The sequence below is a fragment of the Euwallacea fornicatus genome, chromosome 1 (assembly GCF_040115645.1).
Source record: "Euwallacea fornicatus isolate EFF26 chromosome 1, ASM4011564v1, whole genome shotgun sequence".
NCBI lineage: Eukaryota > Metazoa > Arthropoda > Insecta > Coleoptera > Curculionidae > Euwallacea > Euwallacea fornicatus.
The window spans coordinates 1,874,055-1,895,406 of record NC_089541.1 but is presented as its reverse complement, the minus strand read 5'-3'; the positions used below and the strand labels follow the sequence as shown (position 1 = coordinate 1,895,406).

The 21,352-nt window shown below is 39.9% G+C and overlaps 1 protein-coding gene across 2 annotated transcripts in view; it reads left to right on the top strand.

The window, feature by feature from the left end:
- The window catches only part of ssp3 (short spindle 3), a 32,623-nt gene extending 16,127 nt beyond the window's left edge, over window positions 1-16,496 (top strand). For both annotated transcript variants that reach the window (XM_066298252.1, XM_066298166.1), the window contains exons 21-25: window positions 10,031-10,196; window positions 10,364-10,555; window positions 12,096-12,290; window positions 15,557-15,727; window positions 15,774-16,496. In XM_066298252.1, coding sequence (XP_066154349.1) covers window positions 10,031-10,196; window positions 10,364-10,555; window positions 12,096-12,290; window positions 15,557-15,727; window positions 15,774-15,860 — 811 coding nt within the window. In that variant the 3' untranslated portion in view covers window positions 15,861-16,496. The remainder of the gene's footprint in view (window positions 1-10,030; window positions 10,197-10,363; window positions 10,556-12,095; window positions 12,291-15,556; window positions 15,728-15,773) is intronic.
- The last annotated feature ends 4,856 nt before the right edge of the window (window positions 16,497-21,352 follow it).

Genomic DNA, 21,352 nt, shown 5'->3' with positions numbered 1-21,352 from the left:
ATTATTTTCTGGAACGTCCAGCAAAGCCATTAGGTACCTACTTCCCCGTGTGTCAATAACGGATGACATTGATTATTAGCTTCTGTCACACCTTAGCTCCACGTTGAGCGCCCTCTTTTTCACTGGATTTGACTTAATGCTAATCTACAATCCAATTTCGGACCGGTCGCATTTAAACAACAATATTTGATCGCGAGCTGATGTTTATTTGTTTTCCTGATTGAAACATTAATATTAAATAAGCAGGCGACCATATACTTTACCGGCAAATTTTCCATTGAAACAAATTTAATCGCGGATAACAACAACGAATTACTTTAAGGGTGCACCCCCTCGGGGTGGGAAAGAAACACTTTCAATCACTCGCAAATCACTTAATACCCTGACGATTATTTAAGGGAGGATGGTGCATGTGCCCTCGTTTTGCATATAATTTCCACCCCGGTGGGCCACAAGAATGGGTTTAATTTCAGTGTAGTTTATAGATTTCAGAGCGACAGGTTGGGGGGTTAAGCCGACTTGAGAGAATAAAAAAATGTTTGATTATGCTAAAAAAAAGACTGAGGCAGTTCTCATGATACAAATTTTGTCTTGAATCATGCTCAAGTTGGGCAACTTTAGCGACGCAAGGGTGTGAGAGGGAGAATTGGCGCGTCTTATCGGCTGTCAACAAGCTTCAACTATCAGTGCTGACGTATTAACCATGACATGCCACGTAGATGTCAGTGGTATCGGCTTTATCGCCGGTGCTTAATCGTTTTTTGTGTTTTTCAATTTTTTAATTTTAGTTAACGAAATATACGCAAGAATCCTACGACCGTTAGGCACAAAATCACAGAACTACTGCCTCAAAAAGGGGCAATTTTCATAGATTTGAATGCCCACATGTCGCGATTTGCAACCTATATGAGCTACAAAGTAATGAACTAGTAACGCCCATTCAAAATCCACTTGATTGATTAATGAAAGGCCTCCACAACATAAAAAGGTCTCCTTTAAATGGGTTTCGTGATAAAAGCCCACCCCGAATGTGTCTCAATTACCCTCGCGATTTCACCTTCCTCCCCTTTGGTCCGCACACAATGGAATATGCAAAATGTATTTAAATTTCGGACATATGGAGGAGGCTGCAGATGGCCCGGAAAATTCTAAATCCGATCGGGCATAATCGGTCGTGACGCGAAATAGATGTAGGACTTATTTGGGCAAATCCGACGCACTTCGCGCCCCCCCCTTTGGGGATGCTTTCAAAGCCGGAATATTTAATTATGGGGTTCCGCGAAAGGAGAAAAAGTGCCTGGAATTTCGTGAACACACACACACACACACGTCTTCATCATAAGCGACTTGCTCGTCATAAATCAACCTTTAATCCGGTTAGGACAAGGGTTTTCGTCGCGCCAGACCACTGTAACACAACTGAGACTAATGTTGATTGGGGATTGCTCCATTAGGAAATTGGAAAAATTATATCGTGGTGCGGTTTCGGTGCAGTTGGCAAAGTTAGACAAATAGACTGCATTCAGTATACAGGGTTCAGGATGCCGCAACAAAAGTTACAACAGCTCAAGCATTTATTTATTAATTTTACATATAAGTACAAACGATTTTAGGCATTGACTCGATTGTTTGCGAAACGGCATTTGACCACTTGTTGACGTCCCATGTACGGCGACGGATTTGTTATAAAGGGTTCCATTAGAACAGATTGGACAAAGTATAAGATGGAAGAATTTCACTCTCCGCTTAGATGCTTTAAAATGCTGCAGCTACGTACATTCGACAAATAAGTAGGAAAGCACCCACACAATGGAAAGTAAATGTCTAAATTGTTGTAAAATCAAACGCAACACCGAGAAATATAAAAATAACCCGAAATGTTACACGTGCACTGAAGAAATCAGTGCGCGAATGGATAAGCGAGCAAAGAAAGGTCTTTAGGAACAGGAAATAATGGAGGAATATCATGTAGGAGCTGTAGAATCGCAACATTACATTCTGAGGGTCATTGGAATGCCATCACAGCATTGGTAAGGAGGGATGTTGACTGGCACGTGTTTTCTCACACGATATCGGTTTACTTGTAAAAATCGAATGTGAGCGAAGTAGAGAAATAGTAAACTTAAATTGAAAAATTTTAAAATAATTCAACCATGTTTGTGGTCAAGGTAAACAACTCTAGCTGGCTCCATCTAGGAGAGGTAGCCCCAACTTTTCAAAATCTTAAATCTAGAGACTCAACGGATTTAACTATATATGAAGAAAGTGTCTATTAACGGAGCTAAAAAAAAATATATGTATAGGGTGTTCCAAGTGCGACGAATTTCACAGTTCCTAAATTTTTCCTTATATTGAATCAATTCAACTATTCACCTCTTGAAGATTTACCGTCACAACTCCCTTTCCTAATCGCACAAACGCATCATTAATTAGTTACCAGGCCATGGTTGTTCAAACCGCCCCTGGCAACAATACTACAACCCCGTGAAGATAAAATTACACGGTACGAACCAGAAAAAATCCACACACAAAGGCTGTGTTTGATCCGCCTCGGGTAGATGTACACCTAGATAATATAGATGGGGAATGATAGATAGACGGATTGATGGACGGACCGATAATCTCTTCGTAATGTGCCGTGTCGGGGGAGGGTGCTCCGCTGACGGTTTTCCGGGCCCGTTTCGCCCTATGAATAAGTAATGGCGCCGCTGCCGAGGGATTGTTGGGTTTTAGTAGTGTAGCAGCGACAGCGATTGCAAGTTGCAGGGCCATTGGTATGTGTAAGTCTTCAAAGGATGTTAAGGGACAAGAAGAACAGTATTTGTTCGGATTTTGTGATAAAATCGACAAAAACGTCCAAGAGGCCACAACAAACAAAATTGAGCTTCGAAATTGAGATCCTCATATTCACAGACTGAAAGTTAGATTTTTTCAAATTAAATTGTATTTTCCTACTTTAGAGGAACAATTTATCGATGCACAGTCCTATTTCAATCTCGGTTTTCGAGATACCCGAGAGTAAATGGAAGTATGAAGTAAATGAAATTGAAAATGGACTTTTTCCTATTTAGAAACGGAAACCTCGAGTTTTTCGAGTGAAATACCCTGTATATTATTACGCCCTTAAATTGTTCTGCCCTAGAGGAACAATTTTACAACACACGGTCCTAATTCAACGTCTCTAGATTTTCGAAATATTCGATAATAAATGGATATATGAAGTAATGAACTTGAAAATGGACTTCCATTCAGAGATCGGAAAGTCACAGTTTTCAAATGGAGCGCCCTGTATATTATTATATCGTCAAATGGTCCTACTCCATGTACATGCTTATACGAATTTTTAGGTTTCCGGGACGTTCGAAAGTAAATAGAGATGAAAACGTGTGTAATAATTATGTTTCTGTTACTGTTCTACAGGGTTAGTCACACAATCCGTTCGTTAGAAAAAATTTCATTTCCCAATATCGCAGCGTAATGAAATTGGTTTTCAGGCTAGAATCGACCATTTTGATTTCAAGTAAATTATTTTCAAAATGGCGGTAACTCCGGTTATGCTGGAAGTAGCTACCAACTTCGTTATTTTATAGGGGTCACCCTAATTTTTTGTAATTTTTGGATTTTTCATAAAATTTTAAGGCTAGTTTACGTAAACTATTTTATGCCTAAAGTTAACCGTTTTCGAGTTATACCGGAAAATTTAAATATTTTGACACCTGCAAGAGCCCACGGAAATCAGTGTCGTGCGCTAACCGCTACAAATTTTGGAATCGATATTCTGAGCTTCAAAGAGTCCATAAATCTCAAATAATCTACATTTTGACGTATTTCGATTTAAGAAAGAGGCTTTCACAATCACCGAAACGTGTCTCCGAATTTGCACGACTCCAAATCTCAATCATTTGCTTATTTCAACTAGGACACCATGTTCATAATCGATTAAGGGAACCTTAATAATATTTGATACAGAATTCAATTCTACACTCGAAAACGCTTCAAGGTACAGGATGTCCCATTTAAAATAAGCAGGATATCGAGGTTTGAATTTATGCAACTTCAGGTGCATGTATCATTTTTGGTAAATTGATATGTATCAAAACGTACCTTATTAGGTATTCTTTGAGCCTCAGAACTCAGATTTCAAAATTCGAACCGGTTAGCGTATAATACCGATTTCCGTGGGACCTTACACGTCTCAGAATCTATAAATTTTCCGGTATGACTCGACAACGTTAAATTTTAGACATATGACACTTGACATAAACTGGAAGTAAAATGGAATGAGAAATCCGAAAATGACAAAAAAATTTTGAGGAACTCATTTGAAATAACGGTGACGCGAGCTGTTTCCGGTATAACCGGAAGTGCCGCCATTTCGAAAATATTTCACTTGGATTCAAGATGGTTGACGCTAGACTGAAACGATGCGATAGTGGGACGTTAAAAATGGACGGATTGCGTGGCTAACTCTGTATAAGACGATGTTTTTAATAAGAAATTGTTAGCTGGGACAAGCTCGTTTGCACGTTAATAGGTACAACTATAAGCGGCGAGTGCAAGTATTCGCACCCAGACGTCTGATAGAAAGAAGATTTTGCCAACTCGCTCCTAGAAAGTATATTAGTTATCTTTAGTTTTGGAATGAGCTTGAGTGCTACTCGACTCAATATACACCATCTCTGTCGAGTGCTCAAACGGTAGGTCAGGCGTGAAGACCCGAGGGGGCTCCGTTTGCCCCAGTTTAGAATGCGATTGTTTCATCAAACCGAATGTTTGTTGTACTCTTGACGGCATCCAATATACGGGCCTCTCGACTCGAAAATTGGCTGGTACGTTTGTTTAAAACATCACCCATCGCTCCCGCGGAGCTCGAGGGCCTCCCCCTCGATGGGGCGGCGCATTAATCACGATTTAGTTTACCTGATTTTGCATCTCATTCATATTTCGCCGATATTGCACAGAGTAAAAATGCGAGTGGAAAGAGCGAAGCGAGGCCGGGAAGCCTATTACGATTCGGCAAATATAATATTGTTTATGGAAGAGGCGGAGGCGCATCTGGAACGGCGGCGAGAGCGGAATCCAAATATAATTAGGGGCCGCTCCAGGAAAGTCGGGCAAACAGAAGTCTGTTTGCCTCCGATGAAATGAAATTAAAATACCAAATAGTGTGTACTCCGGGTTATAATATTTTTTCGCGTCGCCAAAGCGTAATGCTCTTCAAACAGAAAACCCATCTCGCGGAATTCCTCACGCTTCGACGGAGCCCCGTAATTGAATCGGGGGCCGCGTTATTAATGCCCCCTTCGTTTCTGAAAATGAGAAGTCTTATTGGGTTTTCTTTAGTTGACCTCAGAGCGTCTGAAAGAGCTAACAAAACATAAATTGAGAGAAAAAAGCAGCATAATCTATTTCTCCCACTTAAATTTCTCCATTTTACTTAGTGAAAAAGATAAAAGGAGGAAGGCGAGGGGGGAACCGGAAACCTTGTCCAAAGTGTTTTGAAAGAAGCATTTCTACCGAAATAACGAATAAGATCGGCTCATGACTGATATCTGCGGATCGAAAAAAGCTAGAGAGCACAGAGCATTTAAACAATGAACAATTTGGGAACAGTGCTCTCGTTTGTGCCTCGGCAGCACACTTCATGTTCTTGAGGTCTCTTAGGAAACGACGACGTAGATCGGGTTCCAGTACAATAAAGCAGTGTTCCGCAAATGAAATTGATGGACCATCGTCGGGGATCAATGCGATTGGTTGAAAATCACTTGATAAGGGATCGGTCCGATCCAGTCCATCATTCACAATGACGCACCTCACACAACACAGCAAATTGTCAATATTTACTTTTATAGTAACAATTTATTGTACTTCTGTGTAATTATGTCCGCGCTATAAAGAAATCGAGAGCACTTATGATATTTTATATTTCCGCTAGAGGTGGTAGATTTTTGTTCGTAAACCATGATGCTTTAGGAATAATTTGGTAAAGTTTTTATTTAAAGAATCTTAGAGCCCTCTATTTCAGGTCAGGTTTAGTGCTTGAATAGGTCGTGTAAGAAATGGTGGGAGCGTTTACTCATTGAGGGTTTCAAGAAAACTACGAATCGATCCCCACTCTAATCTCGGCGTTGCCACATTTCACACTTCATAACTTGCTTTTAGTGCCACTTAGCGTAAAAGCACCTTCCTTACAGCTGTAAATGAAAAAAAGCCGCGTTGCTGCGTACTCGTGAACTTGGCGAATTAATGTTTCTTCAGAACATTTTAATTTCAATTTGTTTTTACATAATTCTGGTTTTTACTGTTTTAATTAGGAAAGGGAGGTGAAATTTTCCACTGAGGTTTCAACGAAATCGCAAGTAATCATTGCTTTAACCTCGACGTTGCCACAGGCCATCACTTAATCGACAACTGTGCCCCGAGGAAAGCTCAGATTATGACAATTACTATCTCAGTTTTTCTTTCACATGATTACGATTCCCCATGGTTTTAATAAAAGAAATAGAGGTGAATTTACCCACCGAATATTTTAACAAAATTACGAGTTGACCCCCCCCCAATCTCGACGTTACCACAGTTCGCACTTCATTGCTTGCTTTTATGTGACTTTTTACGGGAAAACACCGACTTGAAGCTGTGAACGACAGAAGGCTGCGATGTTGCCAGTCCACGAAACTTGGAGGTTTCCGACATTTCGTCAAACATTCTATCATCCTGTCACACGATTCTGATCCTCGTTATTTAGGGAATAATCGTGAATTGCCCCGCGGAACGTTTTAACAAAATTACGAGTTGATTTGTCGCCTTATGGTTATTGTGCCAACACTTCGCAATCAGTACTGGGAAGTTAACTAGGCATATCTGTCCCCTCCTAATCGAATAAGGTACTCGACATGTGTGGGACCCAAGACACATGATGCACTACTACCCTCTAATCGCGTTAAGTGCTTGCCTGGCGCGGCGCCCCCTCAGACAACCGCCCTTTTATCTCGCCTAAGAGAGGTGAGCACGACTATAGTATTATATTCCTTTTTTTTTCCGAGGAAAGGAAGTAATAATTAGAAAGCAATCGCTAACGAAGAAGAGGTCCCTTATTAGCATCCCGAGAGACAGTCTGCTTGCTTTGCGCGAAGTCGCCGGGAAATCCAATTAGGAAAGACAGAAAGAAAAACTCTTTACTGCGAAGTTAAATTAATTACCAGGCCGACTTTCTGCTCTTGATAATTTTTTGAGGCGCGTCTTTCGATTTTCCCCCCTTTAAATATTTCAAACGTTTACTTTTAATCAAAGGGAATGAATAACATTAAAACGTCGAAGTCCTCTCGGCCAATAATGCTCTCCTCATCTCGTCTAATCAGATTACTTTCTAATAAGGGCGAATCAGTGCACAGGCCATTTGGCCTCACGAAGTCGACGACTGCCACAATGAGGGGACGATAAACGTCACGTATAATAAATGGGCCCGAGTGGAAAACAATCATCGTGTATGATGATGTTTCAATTCGCATTAGAGTGAAAGAAACGGTGCTCGACGGACCGTGTGGGGAGAGGGGAGAGGATACTTTCGCCCATTTTTCGATGGGGGGATTATCCGCCTTGCAAAGCACTCATGGGTTTTCACTCATTTCCAATAAAATAACCGTATGAATTAATGCTCGTCCGAAATTAAAATGTGGCAGCATTGCAGTGCTCTTTTGTTCCCGTGGTTAGTACATTTGTCAGAGTGACGGATGTCAAAGCGAAAGCGTGCGTTAATTGTCGAGAGCGTCGTTGCTTTTTTTTTTTTTCATTTCATTTCAATTCGTTATTTTTGCGTATGTGATATTTCGACCTTTTTTGAAGCATCTGCCTTCATGTCAACTGTGCGACTTTCGCTTGTCATAATAAGATCGTGGACACACTTGATTGTTATTCCCAAAAAAAATGATTGCGCTCATACGGCACGTGTGCCAAGTTTGAAAATTGACAAGTTCCTTGTTGGATTTTATCTTTTTTTGAATCAGCTTTTTCTTCTTTGATCCGACAAAATCACATTTTTTGTATCAACAAAACAATTTTTACGTCTTTATTGACAACTGTCATCGGGCGCAACGTTGCCTAAACTCGTACTAACAGAGTTTTTTTTGTGACAACAACGCGACTTCCGCTTGTTTCAGTGATATGATCGAGAAATTATATGACTGCACAAAGGACAAAATAAATATGTATAAGTAAATATAATTCCAAATTGAAGTGTCTTTTCGACAATGTCTATTTAATTGACTTTATTAAGAAGAATTCCGGAACTTACTGGTTATTTGACGTTAATTTTTACAGTGTCCAGTGCCTCTTGACCACTGCACGTAAATATTCGATTTTCGGATTCACTTTACATGTTAAAACGGTCCTAATTCTACAAACCGACACCATTGCAGTTAGCTTGATGTATCTCTTCTGTTGAGGTAATTCTACTTTATTGTCATAGTTGTAAAAAAATACATAACGTTATCAATAAGCAGGGTAACTTTACTTATTCCGTTATCACTCCTTAGGTTAAGTACATGAAACTTTAATAGATATATTATTTTTACTCCTCAACTGTCAAATTCAACTAACATTGTTGTTGTCAGAATTGTATGTCATATGGGTCTGGCCACCTACGACGGCTACATTGACAAACTGACAGTTTTTTTTTCATTATTTTTATTGTACGCCGTTCTGACAACTGTCAAAATAATAGATGGCGCTGCAAATGAAGCCTAACTACCAGATTTGTTCTCTGTCTGCGTCTGAAACGGATTAAATTTAGCCTTTTCAGTTTGTGGAATGCTTATTCTTTGTTTATACTAGACACGTTGTCAAGATTTGCACTTTCTTTGTATGATAACGAAAAACATGGTCCTCTCAAAATATTACCGCGGATGGCACCTGTAATTATAACGATGTTTACCGATCGTGCCGAGTGGCAAGACGGAAGAAAACGAACTTAATGAATTCGTTAACTAACTCGCGGCGGCTAATCCGAAGGCCTCGCTCGCAAAAGTTTGCCAGAGATTTCCGCGTTAATTGAATTGTGCAAGGAGGAAACCGCGAGCTGTACTATCCGGGAAATTAATCCAGTTATTTCCAGGAAGAAAAAGGCGAATTTGAAGAGAACCCGACAGCTGTAAAAGATATCCTATATGTCGGGTAAAACGGGGCCCCCTTTCGGTCGGCGGGGCCACTTATCCGCCCCTGTTCAAACACAAATTGTGTTTGAGATGCACTCCGCCGGGAAACCGAAGGCCTTTTTGCCTTTTGTCGGTCGGGTGTAGTGTTACACGGCCTTCCTACATAAATATATTTCTCCTGTACAGGGCTAGAGGTTACCGCCGGCAACGCCGCTAATGGACTTCTTTATTATGTGTCGTGTCCTTGTGTTATTGTAATGCTCCCTCTGTGTAAACACCGCGGGACTCCCCGGGTCTCGAGACGCAAAGAAGACCTCTCGTCGAAACGAGGGACGATCATGATGACACGCGAAATGAGGTTATTGTACTCTCGATTTTTTTCTGCCGTTCAAAATTTTGACAACATCACATTTAATTTTTGACATTATTTGTGTCATACGTGAAATGTGATCGAACAAATGAGCATTGCATAGTTGCCATTTCATAAAATTTCGTAAAGTGAATTTTAATTGACCACCGATCGAGGGTTATAAACTACGCACCGGGTTTCGCAGATGATGTCCGTTCAGATGACCCTTATTAGGGTTCGCGCGTGCCAAAAGCTAATAAAACAAAACAAGGAGCGGCCCTCCTCCCTCAACTGGCGAGAACGTCATGAGATTCACCCTTATCGATCGGCCAATCTGGTGTTTGTTTTTGTTTCAGCAAATATTGTGTATCAGCGACGCTACTTATTTTCGCAAGTCTCGTTTTACCCTTTTGTGTTTGCCTCTCCGGAAACTTATTATAACTTGTAATTGAGTTAGCGACGAGGCGCCGGTGTATGCTGCCGTGATTGTGTTTGTCTTCAACTTACGGATTTGTTTACGGATTTGTTTCAGTTTCTGCGTTTGCATTGGCATTGTCGAGCATCTGGCGCGCTGTTGCCTCGCTGTCCGAGGGCCTGTTCATGACGTGCCTCCCGCCTGTGCCTTCCTCCTGGCCGCCTTGGAGTTCTTGGCTGCGTTAGCCTATCATTGCCCTGAGGACAGTGACCCCACCCATCTGGTAAGAAACTGAAGTTGAATCCTAAAATTCCTAAGTTTTCGGTGTCTTACAAGAAACCCTTGTCTTAATGCTGAAACTGTGATATTTGATATTCAGGCATTTGACATTGACATATGATATTGTTTTATGAGAGGGTTTATATTTTGACATTTGGCGTCTTGTTACAGGTTTCTACGCTGCATGGCACCGAGCTCTTGGGTTGCGTGTCCATGCTCTACGGATCGTTGCTGCCTCCAAACGCGACTCCGCGAGTTGAGGGGCAACCCCCCTCTCTCATCCCTGCGCCATGTCTAAGTTTGGCCACCGCTACTTTCAGGCTTCTGCGCCAAGTTGCCGAGATTGATTTGACCAAGTTCCAGGTGAGTTGCTTCCTAAATTAAGACGAAAGACTTCTCACGGTTCCAGAGGAGGAAGACGGGACGAAACCACCCCATCTGTCGCCCGACTGCCGGGTATCCGTATCCCGTAATTAGCGGCACGCTTTCGAATCCCCGGAGAGGCGGGGTCGTTAAGTACGGCAGCGAGATGTTCCCAGAGGAATTCGGGGTTAACACACACAACGTTACTTACACGAAACCGCCGACTCGGGGGTTTCTTTCCTTTGTGGGATTAAATTAAAAAGGGATTTTTTCGGTTTGAGAGATGTTTACTTAAAGATTCAATATGGCTGCTGCTGAGGGTGATGGCACTGTAACTTATTGTGTGCAATTGACATTTCTGTCAGCGGCCATTTTGAATTATAAACTTGACATTCGCTGTCATTAGATCGTCAGCATTAACATCTAATAATGGTTCAATATAGTGCGCGGCTTGTAATGTCATATTTGTCGACCGCCATTTTTAAGTGGAATTTTAGCATGCCCATCGTCGTCGCTGATTTTCCTTGGGCGGATGCTTTCCCTTTAGTAATTACGTCCTCCCAACCAAATTAGCTTTAGATACACACTCAGCGTGTAGATGTTGGAAAACACAAACCAATTCGAAGAACAAACAGTTAGGCGGGTCCCGTGAGATTTACGCAAAACCAATTCGGGCCCGGATCATCGTTTGATGATTCAATTAAAAGGCCGCCGAAGCAAACATCGGACCGGATTTGGCTTTTCGATCATAGGCGAAATTGACTTCGGCTTCTGCGTTTATTGTTTGATTTGAGGTCGGAGTTGTGTTTGCGCTTCGCAAGAGATAATTGGACACTCGAAATGCGAAAGTAGCGCTTGTGAAGTAATTGTTAAGCTGTATTAGTTTGAGGAGCGAAGCAGAACAAGTTTTCTACATAATCTACATTACGGGATAGAATTACATCTTGTGTGTTCTTTGTCTACATTGTGGCTTTACTTATTTGTTTTTGGTGAAGTTTCAAGCGGATTCAAGTATCTTACGCGCGGTATCAGTGCGTCGCACTGAATTTGGTATTTGGTTTTAAAAATGTTTCAAAATTTCACAAAGTTAATTGCTCCGCCATTTCAAACTACATTATTTTTTCCAACTAAGTGAAAGTTCAAAACTAAGAGTGATAATCGCTTCGTTGGGAAAAATTTGCTGAAGACCGGTACGTATCAAGGAGGATACAATCCGCAAATATTAGAACATTTCAATAAAAAAAAAAAAAAGATTTTTTCGAACTGAATGACAGTTACGTCAAAACTGACTGTGACAATCTCATCTAATCAAGGTTGAGCATTGTTTGCACTTAAATAGTTTCATTTCACCTCCGAACTCGTTTAGGTCTAACTCGATTCAAAAAGGAGCACTTTCAGGTCGTCGATATTTGTGAACAATTATTGGTATTGCACATCCAATGCGCGTGCCCCATGAGTATGTTTGTTACGCCTGGTGTTTTGGGTGAATTCGGTATGCGTTGTTGACTTTTGGCGATTTTGTGTTCTTCTCCGTTTCCAGGAAGTGCTGGGAGCCGAGGGCATCTCCCTACAGTTCCGCCATATCAGCAGCCATTTGCTGTGGTGCTGCGCCTCCCCCGCCATCCCCAAACTCAACGGAAAAGAAGACGTGGCCTCATCCACCGCCTACCAGAGCTTGCTTCACGAAGTGATCGCCGTAACCGGGTTCTTCGCCGTCGGGAACAACGAGAACCAGGTAAAAGAGGCACATTTTAATTAAGGCGTACGGGGAATGCGGCAATCTCAAGCGCAGAACGTTTTCCCAGAACCGCGGCAAGACAAGAGCGGCCCGAAAATAATAAATTTGATATAAAACACGCTCTCGGCGGGGCCCGTGAGTTATGCGGGGCCCCATTTAGATAAAGAGGGCGCCAACCGGGCCTCCGCTTATCGTCTTTTTTCGGCCGGTCCGGGACGTGGTTCAGTGTGCTGTTACGTGTTACGACACCAGACAACCGGCAGGGAAAGGGTTCGTTTGGAGCTTTTAAAATTGTCAAAGTCTAATGGTTTTTTGCGGCATCCCCATAATGAACATAGGGTTGTAAAATGCCCGAAAGTGCGAGAGATATTTAAGCTGGGTGGAATTCGGGATCGGTCAAAAATGGATTTATCGAATATTCACGGCAGTGAATACGCAGTCCCGGAATATGAATTCCTTTTTTGGGTTTTTGTACTTTTCAGTCAGAATTACTCTTCTAGTTTCGGTCGTTATCGCTGTCAAACACGTTTTCGACACCTGAATTCGTCATTAACCTCGTTATTTCTCATGACAAAATTGTACCTGTTATCGCTGTTTAAAGCAATGGCCATAGATTGTTGCTCGCTGTTACCATTTGTGGCTGACAAATTTCTCGATATTAACTCACGTTTAGCCGAATTAGGTCTTTCAAAAACAGTCGTAAATTCCCCGATACTTTTTGCCTTTAAGTCGTTTGTCTAAGTACCATTTGTCCGGCTAAGTACTCGAGAAAAAAAAACAAACAGGATTAATGGAAGCGGGAAGTAGGTAAATATCAGTAAATTACAACCCCCCTCCCCTTACCATGATCAACTTATTTCTGAATAATTTATGTGCAAGTGTGCGTTTACAATAGAACGCGTGTCATTTTTGGAAACGAGTTTTCGCATTTCTGTTTCATAAATTCCTGACTCGCTTTGACTAATTTGCACCTTAGGACATTAATTCTGTCAGTTGAAAACAAAAAAAGACTAAGTTTTCACAGACGTAATTTGTCATTCCTCGTCGCATAAGCAATACACCAATGATAATTGACAAAAATAACGATTCTTGCGAAAACTCCTCACCCGAAACATCCGAGCATCGTTAATCCTTGGTGGCGCTAATGGAAAAATGACATTAGCTTAATCATAGGTTCCGAGACGGTCTGTGTACCGTTTGTTTTGACAGGTCCACGCATTTCGAATGGAATTTCTTTTGGGGCCGTTTGAGTAATGGAATTCCGGTCGGAATGGGTTGTTTATGGATGCGATATCTCGGAAGATGGTTAAAAAATCGAATTAGAACAAGAGGCTATTTTCTGTGAGACCGTAAGGGGCAGTTTGGCAGTTTTTTCTATTAAAAGAAAAACAAGTAATTTTCCAAGTTAAATCCTGGTTTGTACAACTTTCAACGTTTTTTTTATTGACTTTTCAACATCTGGTCTAAACATGGTCAGGATATTGTTGAGGTGAATTGTTCAGGCTTTTTTTGGATAACAACGCGTCACACTCCAGTAGAAGTTGTTGTTGCGGTTGCGGTTGCATATTATTTTCAGTTAAAACTGAGAATAGCATTCATCCTTTATTAAGGGCGGGACTTTGACGATTTGTTGACGAAGCTGGACCATCCTCAGGACCGAAGAAAAACAAGTAGAAAAAGGGAAAATTTCGACAATTACCTAAAAGGTATGGAAGGTGAATACGTAAAATATGTGAAATGATCTGAAAGTCGTTTTATCGGTCGCCGAGGAATGATAGTTTTATGAGTCATGCAATCATTCCAAATGATTGGTGTTTATTCATTGTACCTAATTTAATTGTTCTTCTTTTATTTAATTTTTTCTATTCGTTATTATTTTAAGTGGTATTTGTTAGTGTTTAATTGTTTATGTGAGATCATTGTCAGTAGAAATGATTCGACTTGTGGTTTTACAAAAATCCGTTACGCGGAAACGATGTTTTTAATCAAGAACACTTTGGAAACAACAATAACGCGTCGGTTGTCAGTATTAATGGCGTCCTCGAGTTTGCCCCTGTTTCGCTCGCGACAAATATCAAATTTCCAGTTAAAAAAGTGAACCAAATTTAGGAAAGTTCGTTGAAGTTGAAGATTAATTTCATAGAAACCCAACGAGTATTCCTGCGAGATTGTGCCCGGCTGAAAACAGGTATAAATCGCACTTTTAAAATTCGATTTGATTTCACCATGCGGGAACGTCGTGTCGTTTATGTTCGGATATCCGAAGTCGTACGACGACCGAGCAGCCAACTTAAAAGCTCAAATCGAATTTGGCGGAGTTCGAACGGTGCCAAATATCAATTTATTATCAAACTATGATATTACGTAAATTCGATATTAAAGTGTTCGATTCTTTGACGTGCCAGCGGGGAGGTTGGCGAATGGGTGTCATTGCGCGTTATTCTCAGTCGAAACTAATTGAGAATAATATTCGTCGTTTGCTGAGGAATCGCACGAACGTTTAGAAACAGAAACCTTCAAAACCGAGAAAAAAAAGTAGAAAATCGAAAATAACCGGTAAAGTGAAATGCACGAAAGGCAAATAGCTGAATTGTGTGAAACACTTCGAAATTCCTCTTTTCAGTCGCTAAGGGATGGCAGTTTTTTCGACGTGAGTCATAACGTTATTCCAAAATGCTGAGTTAAAACAACTTTGCCGGGTCTTATCCATAAACCACGGGCAACCTATATCTAACGTGCACGGACCTCCAATAAGAGTTTAAATATCATGAAAGAACAGTTTCGAATGCGCTATTTAAATCAACAACATCTGTGTAGCCCAAAAAAGACCTGCGTGCTTAAGAGAATATAAATTATTTGAAAACGTCGAAAATGCATTAAAACCAATATTTCTAAATTCTTTCTCCATCGCTCTTGTGCACATTTAAGTGTGCAGAAATTCTAAACGTATTGGTATTTTTTGAATGCATTTTTATGTTAAACGAACATCCCATTTTGCAAAAATAAATACCATAAACGCACTCTTTTCCCCTTCATTTGGCTGTTGTGAAGCGACACATCTTCGCGTCGAGAGTACGTTTCTAAGATAAGAAATGTTTAATTTTTTGCTTTGTTTACACCACCTCCAACCCGCAATTCAATTATGTACATTGTTTACAGTATTTAGGCTTACTCCATTATCAACATTACCCGCGAGAGAATATTTGAGAAGGTGGTTCCCACCTGCTTGTTACATTTTCGTTTTTTTTTTCCATTTTTTGCAGATGTTACTAGTCAGCGGCCAGGCACCTTCAGTGTTGCAGCAACTGTGCAATTTGCCATTCCCCTATTTCTCCGTGGAGGAGCTCTCCAGGGTGCTCTACCCCACTCTCTTGGCTTGTTGTGTGGACAACCAACACACGACCGCCACCCTCAAGCAGGAGCTCTCCTATGATGTAAGTTGTTTCACTGAATTAACAAATATTTGAACCGCAAAATCAGCTTTTAGAGAACTTTCGCAACTCGGAGATGGGTAAAAATCACCGACTGATTCAACTACTTAATGTGAGATGCGCGAAAGGCGTTTGAATACTTTCTATCCGGGAGTGCAATGTTTTTTAGTTGAAGCAGGATTTCACCTCACTGTTTATATCTTGTTAAGTGGTTTTTCTCTCAAATTAAAAAGTGGCTTAGTAAATTTGCGTTAAACACGTGTGTGTAAATTATGTGTTTTTAGTTGGGTTTCTGCCTTAATTATTGAACTTTGGCTGGCAAAAAATTCTAATATTCCCAAATTCCGTTATTTGCACTAAAAGAAAAGGACACAACAAAACAACCCAAAATATACGTTTTTCTGCACTTCAACGCAAGTGAGTTCATTTGTGATTCCAATTTAGGTGTTGTATTATTATTTAATCTCAGTGTACAGGATGTCTGTTTTACGAGCTCTATCCTTGAGATTTCACTCATCTTAAGAGGTGCTGGCCAATTTAATTCACTAATATTTAGAATAGTATTTGCACCGCTGCCGATTTAAAAACGCGTTCTTCGTGAACCTTAAGTTGCGCAACGTTATCGTAATTTAACCGCCCTCGTACCTGAGAACATAACTAAGGTCCCGTTGGTGGGCCCCATAAAACAGGCACCCTGTATATTTCTGAAACTCTTTATTACATTAAGATATTTTTACATACTAAAAGTTGATAATATAACTCGTAATTTATATTTAAAAGTGTTTTTGTAAACGCTAAAGGCACGAAGTCGTTGTGTTCGTCCCCAAATTCGATACCGGTAGCGCAATTTGCGTTTGCAGGATAGACCCCGACCCGAACGGGCGGACAAAAGTCCCATTGTTAGGCCCGGCACTCTTTTTCCTATTCACTGCGTATTTCAATCAACCCGATTCCCTGTTTTGCCATGAAAGTGTAATTCCTGTAAAGCATTCTCATTGAAAATGGGCAGAGACCGACAGCACCCTAAAGGCCAGAATTCGTACGTTTGAACACGCAACTTAATTTTTTTAATGCAATAGCTCATCTTTCCCAGTTACCAGTTTTGTGTTTTTTTATTCATAAAAATTACAGCAACTGTCATTTCATGGAATTTTGATTTGCTCGAAGAACGTGAAGGTTTCTCAACCACTTATGATAGATCAACTCATTCCAAAGTAAATAATGGAGGAACACGTTCCTTCATAATCTTTAAAAAAGTTTTTAATTTACCATTTTTCTCTCTCACTGAGTCTTACTAATACTCTGAACGCTACTCCATATCACTGAACTACCCGATCTAACGCTAAAATATGGTGACAGTTTACTAGATCAACTTTATTTGAAAAACGCTGTGTGTCCAAAATACAGGGTCTCGAATGTTGATACTTTTCAAAAATTTTATTTGACAGCTGGTTCAGTTTTTGAAACGTCAACTTAAATTTTTGTGCACGTGATAGCATGTACAAGGTGGTACTTTTTCAGGGGAGTACGACGTTAGTTTTGCCAATAAGAAACATAATCAAATTTTTGTTTTAGAGGTTGCCCGTATGAAAGTTTTAGAAGATTCTGAAAAGTAATACATAAAAGGATTTGACGACAACCGAGAACATGAGAATCGAAGGCAACAGCTGCAAGAACTGTTATTCAATTGCCTTCATGTGTCGCACTTCGGAAGCGATTGCGTTTTTTGTTTTCAACGTTTTTGTGTGTTTGAAATTTTTAATGACACTGTTGAACGTAATCCAACAGAGAACTCTTTCTTTCATCTGGAAAAATTTCAACATAACGTTCTGCTGCCCGAGCAACATTTCTTCCAGTCTCTCCATAAATGAAAAACATTTTTAGTTTTTCATCCAAAGTGCAGCGAGCCATTTTATTTATTTAATTTTGAAATGAAAAGAATAATTTTTGAATAATTTCACGCAAAACTATCGAGATTAATTGTCGAAAAAAGAATATCGATTTCCTGTAGACCTTACTATAAGATAGGCTCAAACAACAGGAAATTCAAGAACTTTTTTTTTTGTAGAAATATTTTTTGTATTAGGTAGAAGGATGTTATGAGTTTTAACAGGATATGCATTACAAAACTAAAAAAAAAAAAAATACAATAATTTCGACTGCCTCATAAATTGGACAAAAATCAAGTGCAACTCTGCAGCAAAACGTCTAATAAAAAATTGTTTAAATGAAAGATATTCATTTTTTGAAGGTCTGTAATGATCTGTAAAATTATGGGCCACTTGAAAGAGGAGCTTGCCCTTGGAACGGCCTTAAAATGACATCTTGGCCAAAAGTCACTATATTCGTGACATGTCCCTCTCTTTACCGGACAACTTTCATTTGAAACTTTTTTAATACAACGTACCGTTTTCGAGTAATATGCTTTAAATGGGACATCCTGTGTACAGCGGGCACCCGATTATATGAACTAATGCAAACCCAAGGATGTTCATAATCTCAAATTATTTATATAATCGAAACTTCTTTACTCGCGATGATTTATCATTTTTACACACGTTTTACACTTAACCAAAGTATTACGCAATATTTTTTTGTATAATACTTTCTAAGCGGCTAAATTCTCTTGCAATGTCCGATCTTCGCACTTTCGTAGGACTAACAAGTGGTCAACATCGAATATGTTTCTTTCCCCCTCCCCAACGAATAACTTTATTAAATGCGTCTATGGCTTCTGATGAGGTTACACCGATTCTTTCTGTATGATTTCCATTTGCATCCCCACAGCATCTTGCAACGTCATCATCATTTTCGCTTTATTACTCATCTGCCCGATCATCGTTTCACTAGCGAATGACATCTCTTGAATCATCAATCTGCAATCATTTTTTGCTCAATAACTTACGTAAGGACATGTGTGTAAATTTGTTCTTGTGTGCGCGACCACTTCTTAGTTTGCAATTTCTTGAATTGACTCTTCAGTTTGACTTTTATATTTTTCTCTTAAAGTGCCAAGAGGAATATTCTCTTCTGGATCTTTATCACTGTCATTTCCAGTAAAATTTACAATGTTTTCAAAGCACTTCCCAATCGTGTCAGCTTGAATCTTGTGCCTTACCAGAGAATGATTTGTTATAGCACCCGTAACGGTCAGTTCCTTCAAAAGTTTGAAAAAGTTTTCGGATTTCGAATTTCGAATTCGATTTTCGAAGATTGATTCGAAGATAACAAATTAGATCTGTTGTGGAGGTTTGTGATGCGGATGACACCGTGGTCCATGACCTGTATGAGCGGTGTAAGATTTGGTAGCATGTATAAAGCGAAGATATTTCCGTCATTTGATGACTGGAAGCGTTGTCCAATAAGAAAATTTCCTTTTCAGGCAGCCCGATTTGTTTTAAATGTTTCCCGACCTAACAAACGACAAATGTTCTTTCAGGAACTGGATATGTGTGTACATATGTTGCGTACAATGTACGTAATCTATGTATTGTTACCTGGGGAGCAAATGTCCCGTGGAACCAATTTTAAAAAATTATCGATATCATCAAAGATTTTGTGGAATAGTCGTGATCCGCTGGCAAGGGAAAGTTCTTAAAAGATCTATGATTTTTCGCTTTTCCTATTACAAGCGATCCAACTTGTGTGCTCCGGTTGCATCGGTAAAAGCAAGAAAAGTAAGTCTTGCTCCCCAGGACAGATTTTTGGTCACTTCTAATCAAAGTTTCATCAGGCAGTAATCGCCGAAAGAGGTCGGTTTCGTCAGCATTATAGATCTGCTCGTTTACTAAATTTCGCTTTTCAATCATCGAACGCAGGTGTTGTGTAAATGGTCTGACTAGTTCGGGATTTGTGAAAAGTTTCTCACCAAATATTTATTTTCGGAAACCTAATGCCAAATCCGTGTTTAAAATTCCACAGCTAACCGTCGCTTGCAAAAAAATGATGTTTTTTCTTTATTCTCATGTCCAACGAGTTGGGATTAGCTTTTTTAAGAGTTCGCTCATCGCCGGAAGGTTTTTTAGCCTCTGTGCGCAGTCATATACATGGTTTTTTTCCCGTTCTAGGCATTTCACCTTGCCTTAAAGTTTTTATTTTAGATTTTTCTAAATATTTTGATCTTACTCTGAGAACGTTTATCATGCTCTCTTTTTTATAGCAGAAATTGTAGACTTGGCGACACCACACTCTTTAGTTAAACCTATAACGCTCACACCGTGCCTTAAGCTTTTTTTAATGTTATTTTTTTCTGATAACATTAACACCTTTCGCTTCACATTGACACACTGTACATAAACTTAAAATGTGTGCCTATTACGCCAAACAACTGAAATCTATGTAGTGATTTAAACGGCTCCTCCGGATGCAAGGGGAAGTCCCATCTTACAGTCTACCAATGCCCAAGTGCCTTTACTGCATTTAGCTCTATGTTCACTTGATCGAGATCGGAGCTGTTCACTATACAAAACCTGATGTGTTTCGATTTAAGCGTTCACTGTTTCGGCTAGTTCATGTAATCAACCGTTCATATAATCGAGCGTCTATTGTACAGGGTGGCCCATCTAAAACGGTCTAACTGAAGTATCTTGAATGGAATTTTTTCCTCGGAAAACCCCGAGACTCGTCAGTTGTACTTTTAAGGAGGACATTTTTAGGTGGCAAAGCCGCAGATGTGGAGTCTTGGATGATTTGAAAATAATTAATAAAAAATAATATAAACAAGAATGAATACGTCTGGTAATAAATTAAAAATTAAAAATTACGAAGTGGTTAAAGGATAGTTCATCGTTCCTGCGGGTACTTCTCATAACGAATCGATTGAGCATTTCCCAAACCGTCATTTGCATCCTTGGAACTGTGGCTTCAAAAGTGCACACCTTCGGCTTATTTTAAACCAGACCGTAAACAGGGGGTGTCCCTGCCTGAAAGGTCTCATCTGTCGTAGGCGTAGGTTAAAGGTTTTCTGGGTGAAGCGAAAATGAAATCCGACACCTCACTCCCTAACGGGAACTTACTTAAAACTAATATTTTTCTGGTAATTCGAGGTGTTTCAATAAAAAAAATTGGCCATTGCACTTGTCCATTAGGATGCATACGCGATTATATATTTTTCTTGCTCTGCTGGGTATATTATGTGTTTGTGTGTGTGGAGAAGTAAATTGACAGTTTAATGCACCGATCGTTGATGGATGTTTGTGTGGAAGTTAAAAGGGAGCGAGACTTAAATGAAAATAAACTACGCCTTTAAAATTAAACCTCACGATTGTTTATTTTTTTGTTTATTAACTCTGCAATTTGCAGTTATTGCGTTGCTGTGTCGCTTTAGCATAAACAAGACGTTTCCCTGATGTGTAGGCAGGTGGCTCAATAATTAAGACAGGAAGAACAATTCCAATAAGTCCGGACAAAGCGCCCTCATGTACCTGTTTCCTTTTCTTGTTCTAGGCAAATTGAGTGCACCTGACCGTGGGAAACGTCGTTAAGCGCGTAAGTAAGAAAAAAGTCGTTAGACACTCAAGTCTAAGATACGCCACAAACACTTAAGTTTACAAGTACAGTGTCGTTTTTTTAATTACCATTAGAGTCTTTGTTAAGCGAAAATGACAGGTTTTCCAACGCAATCAATGT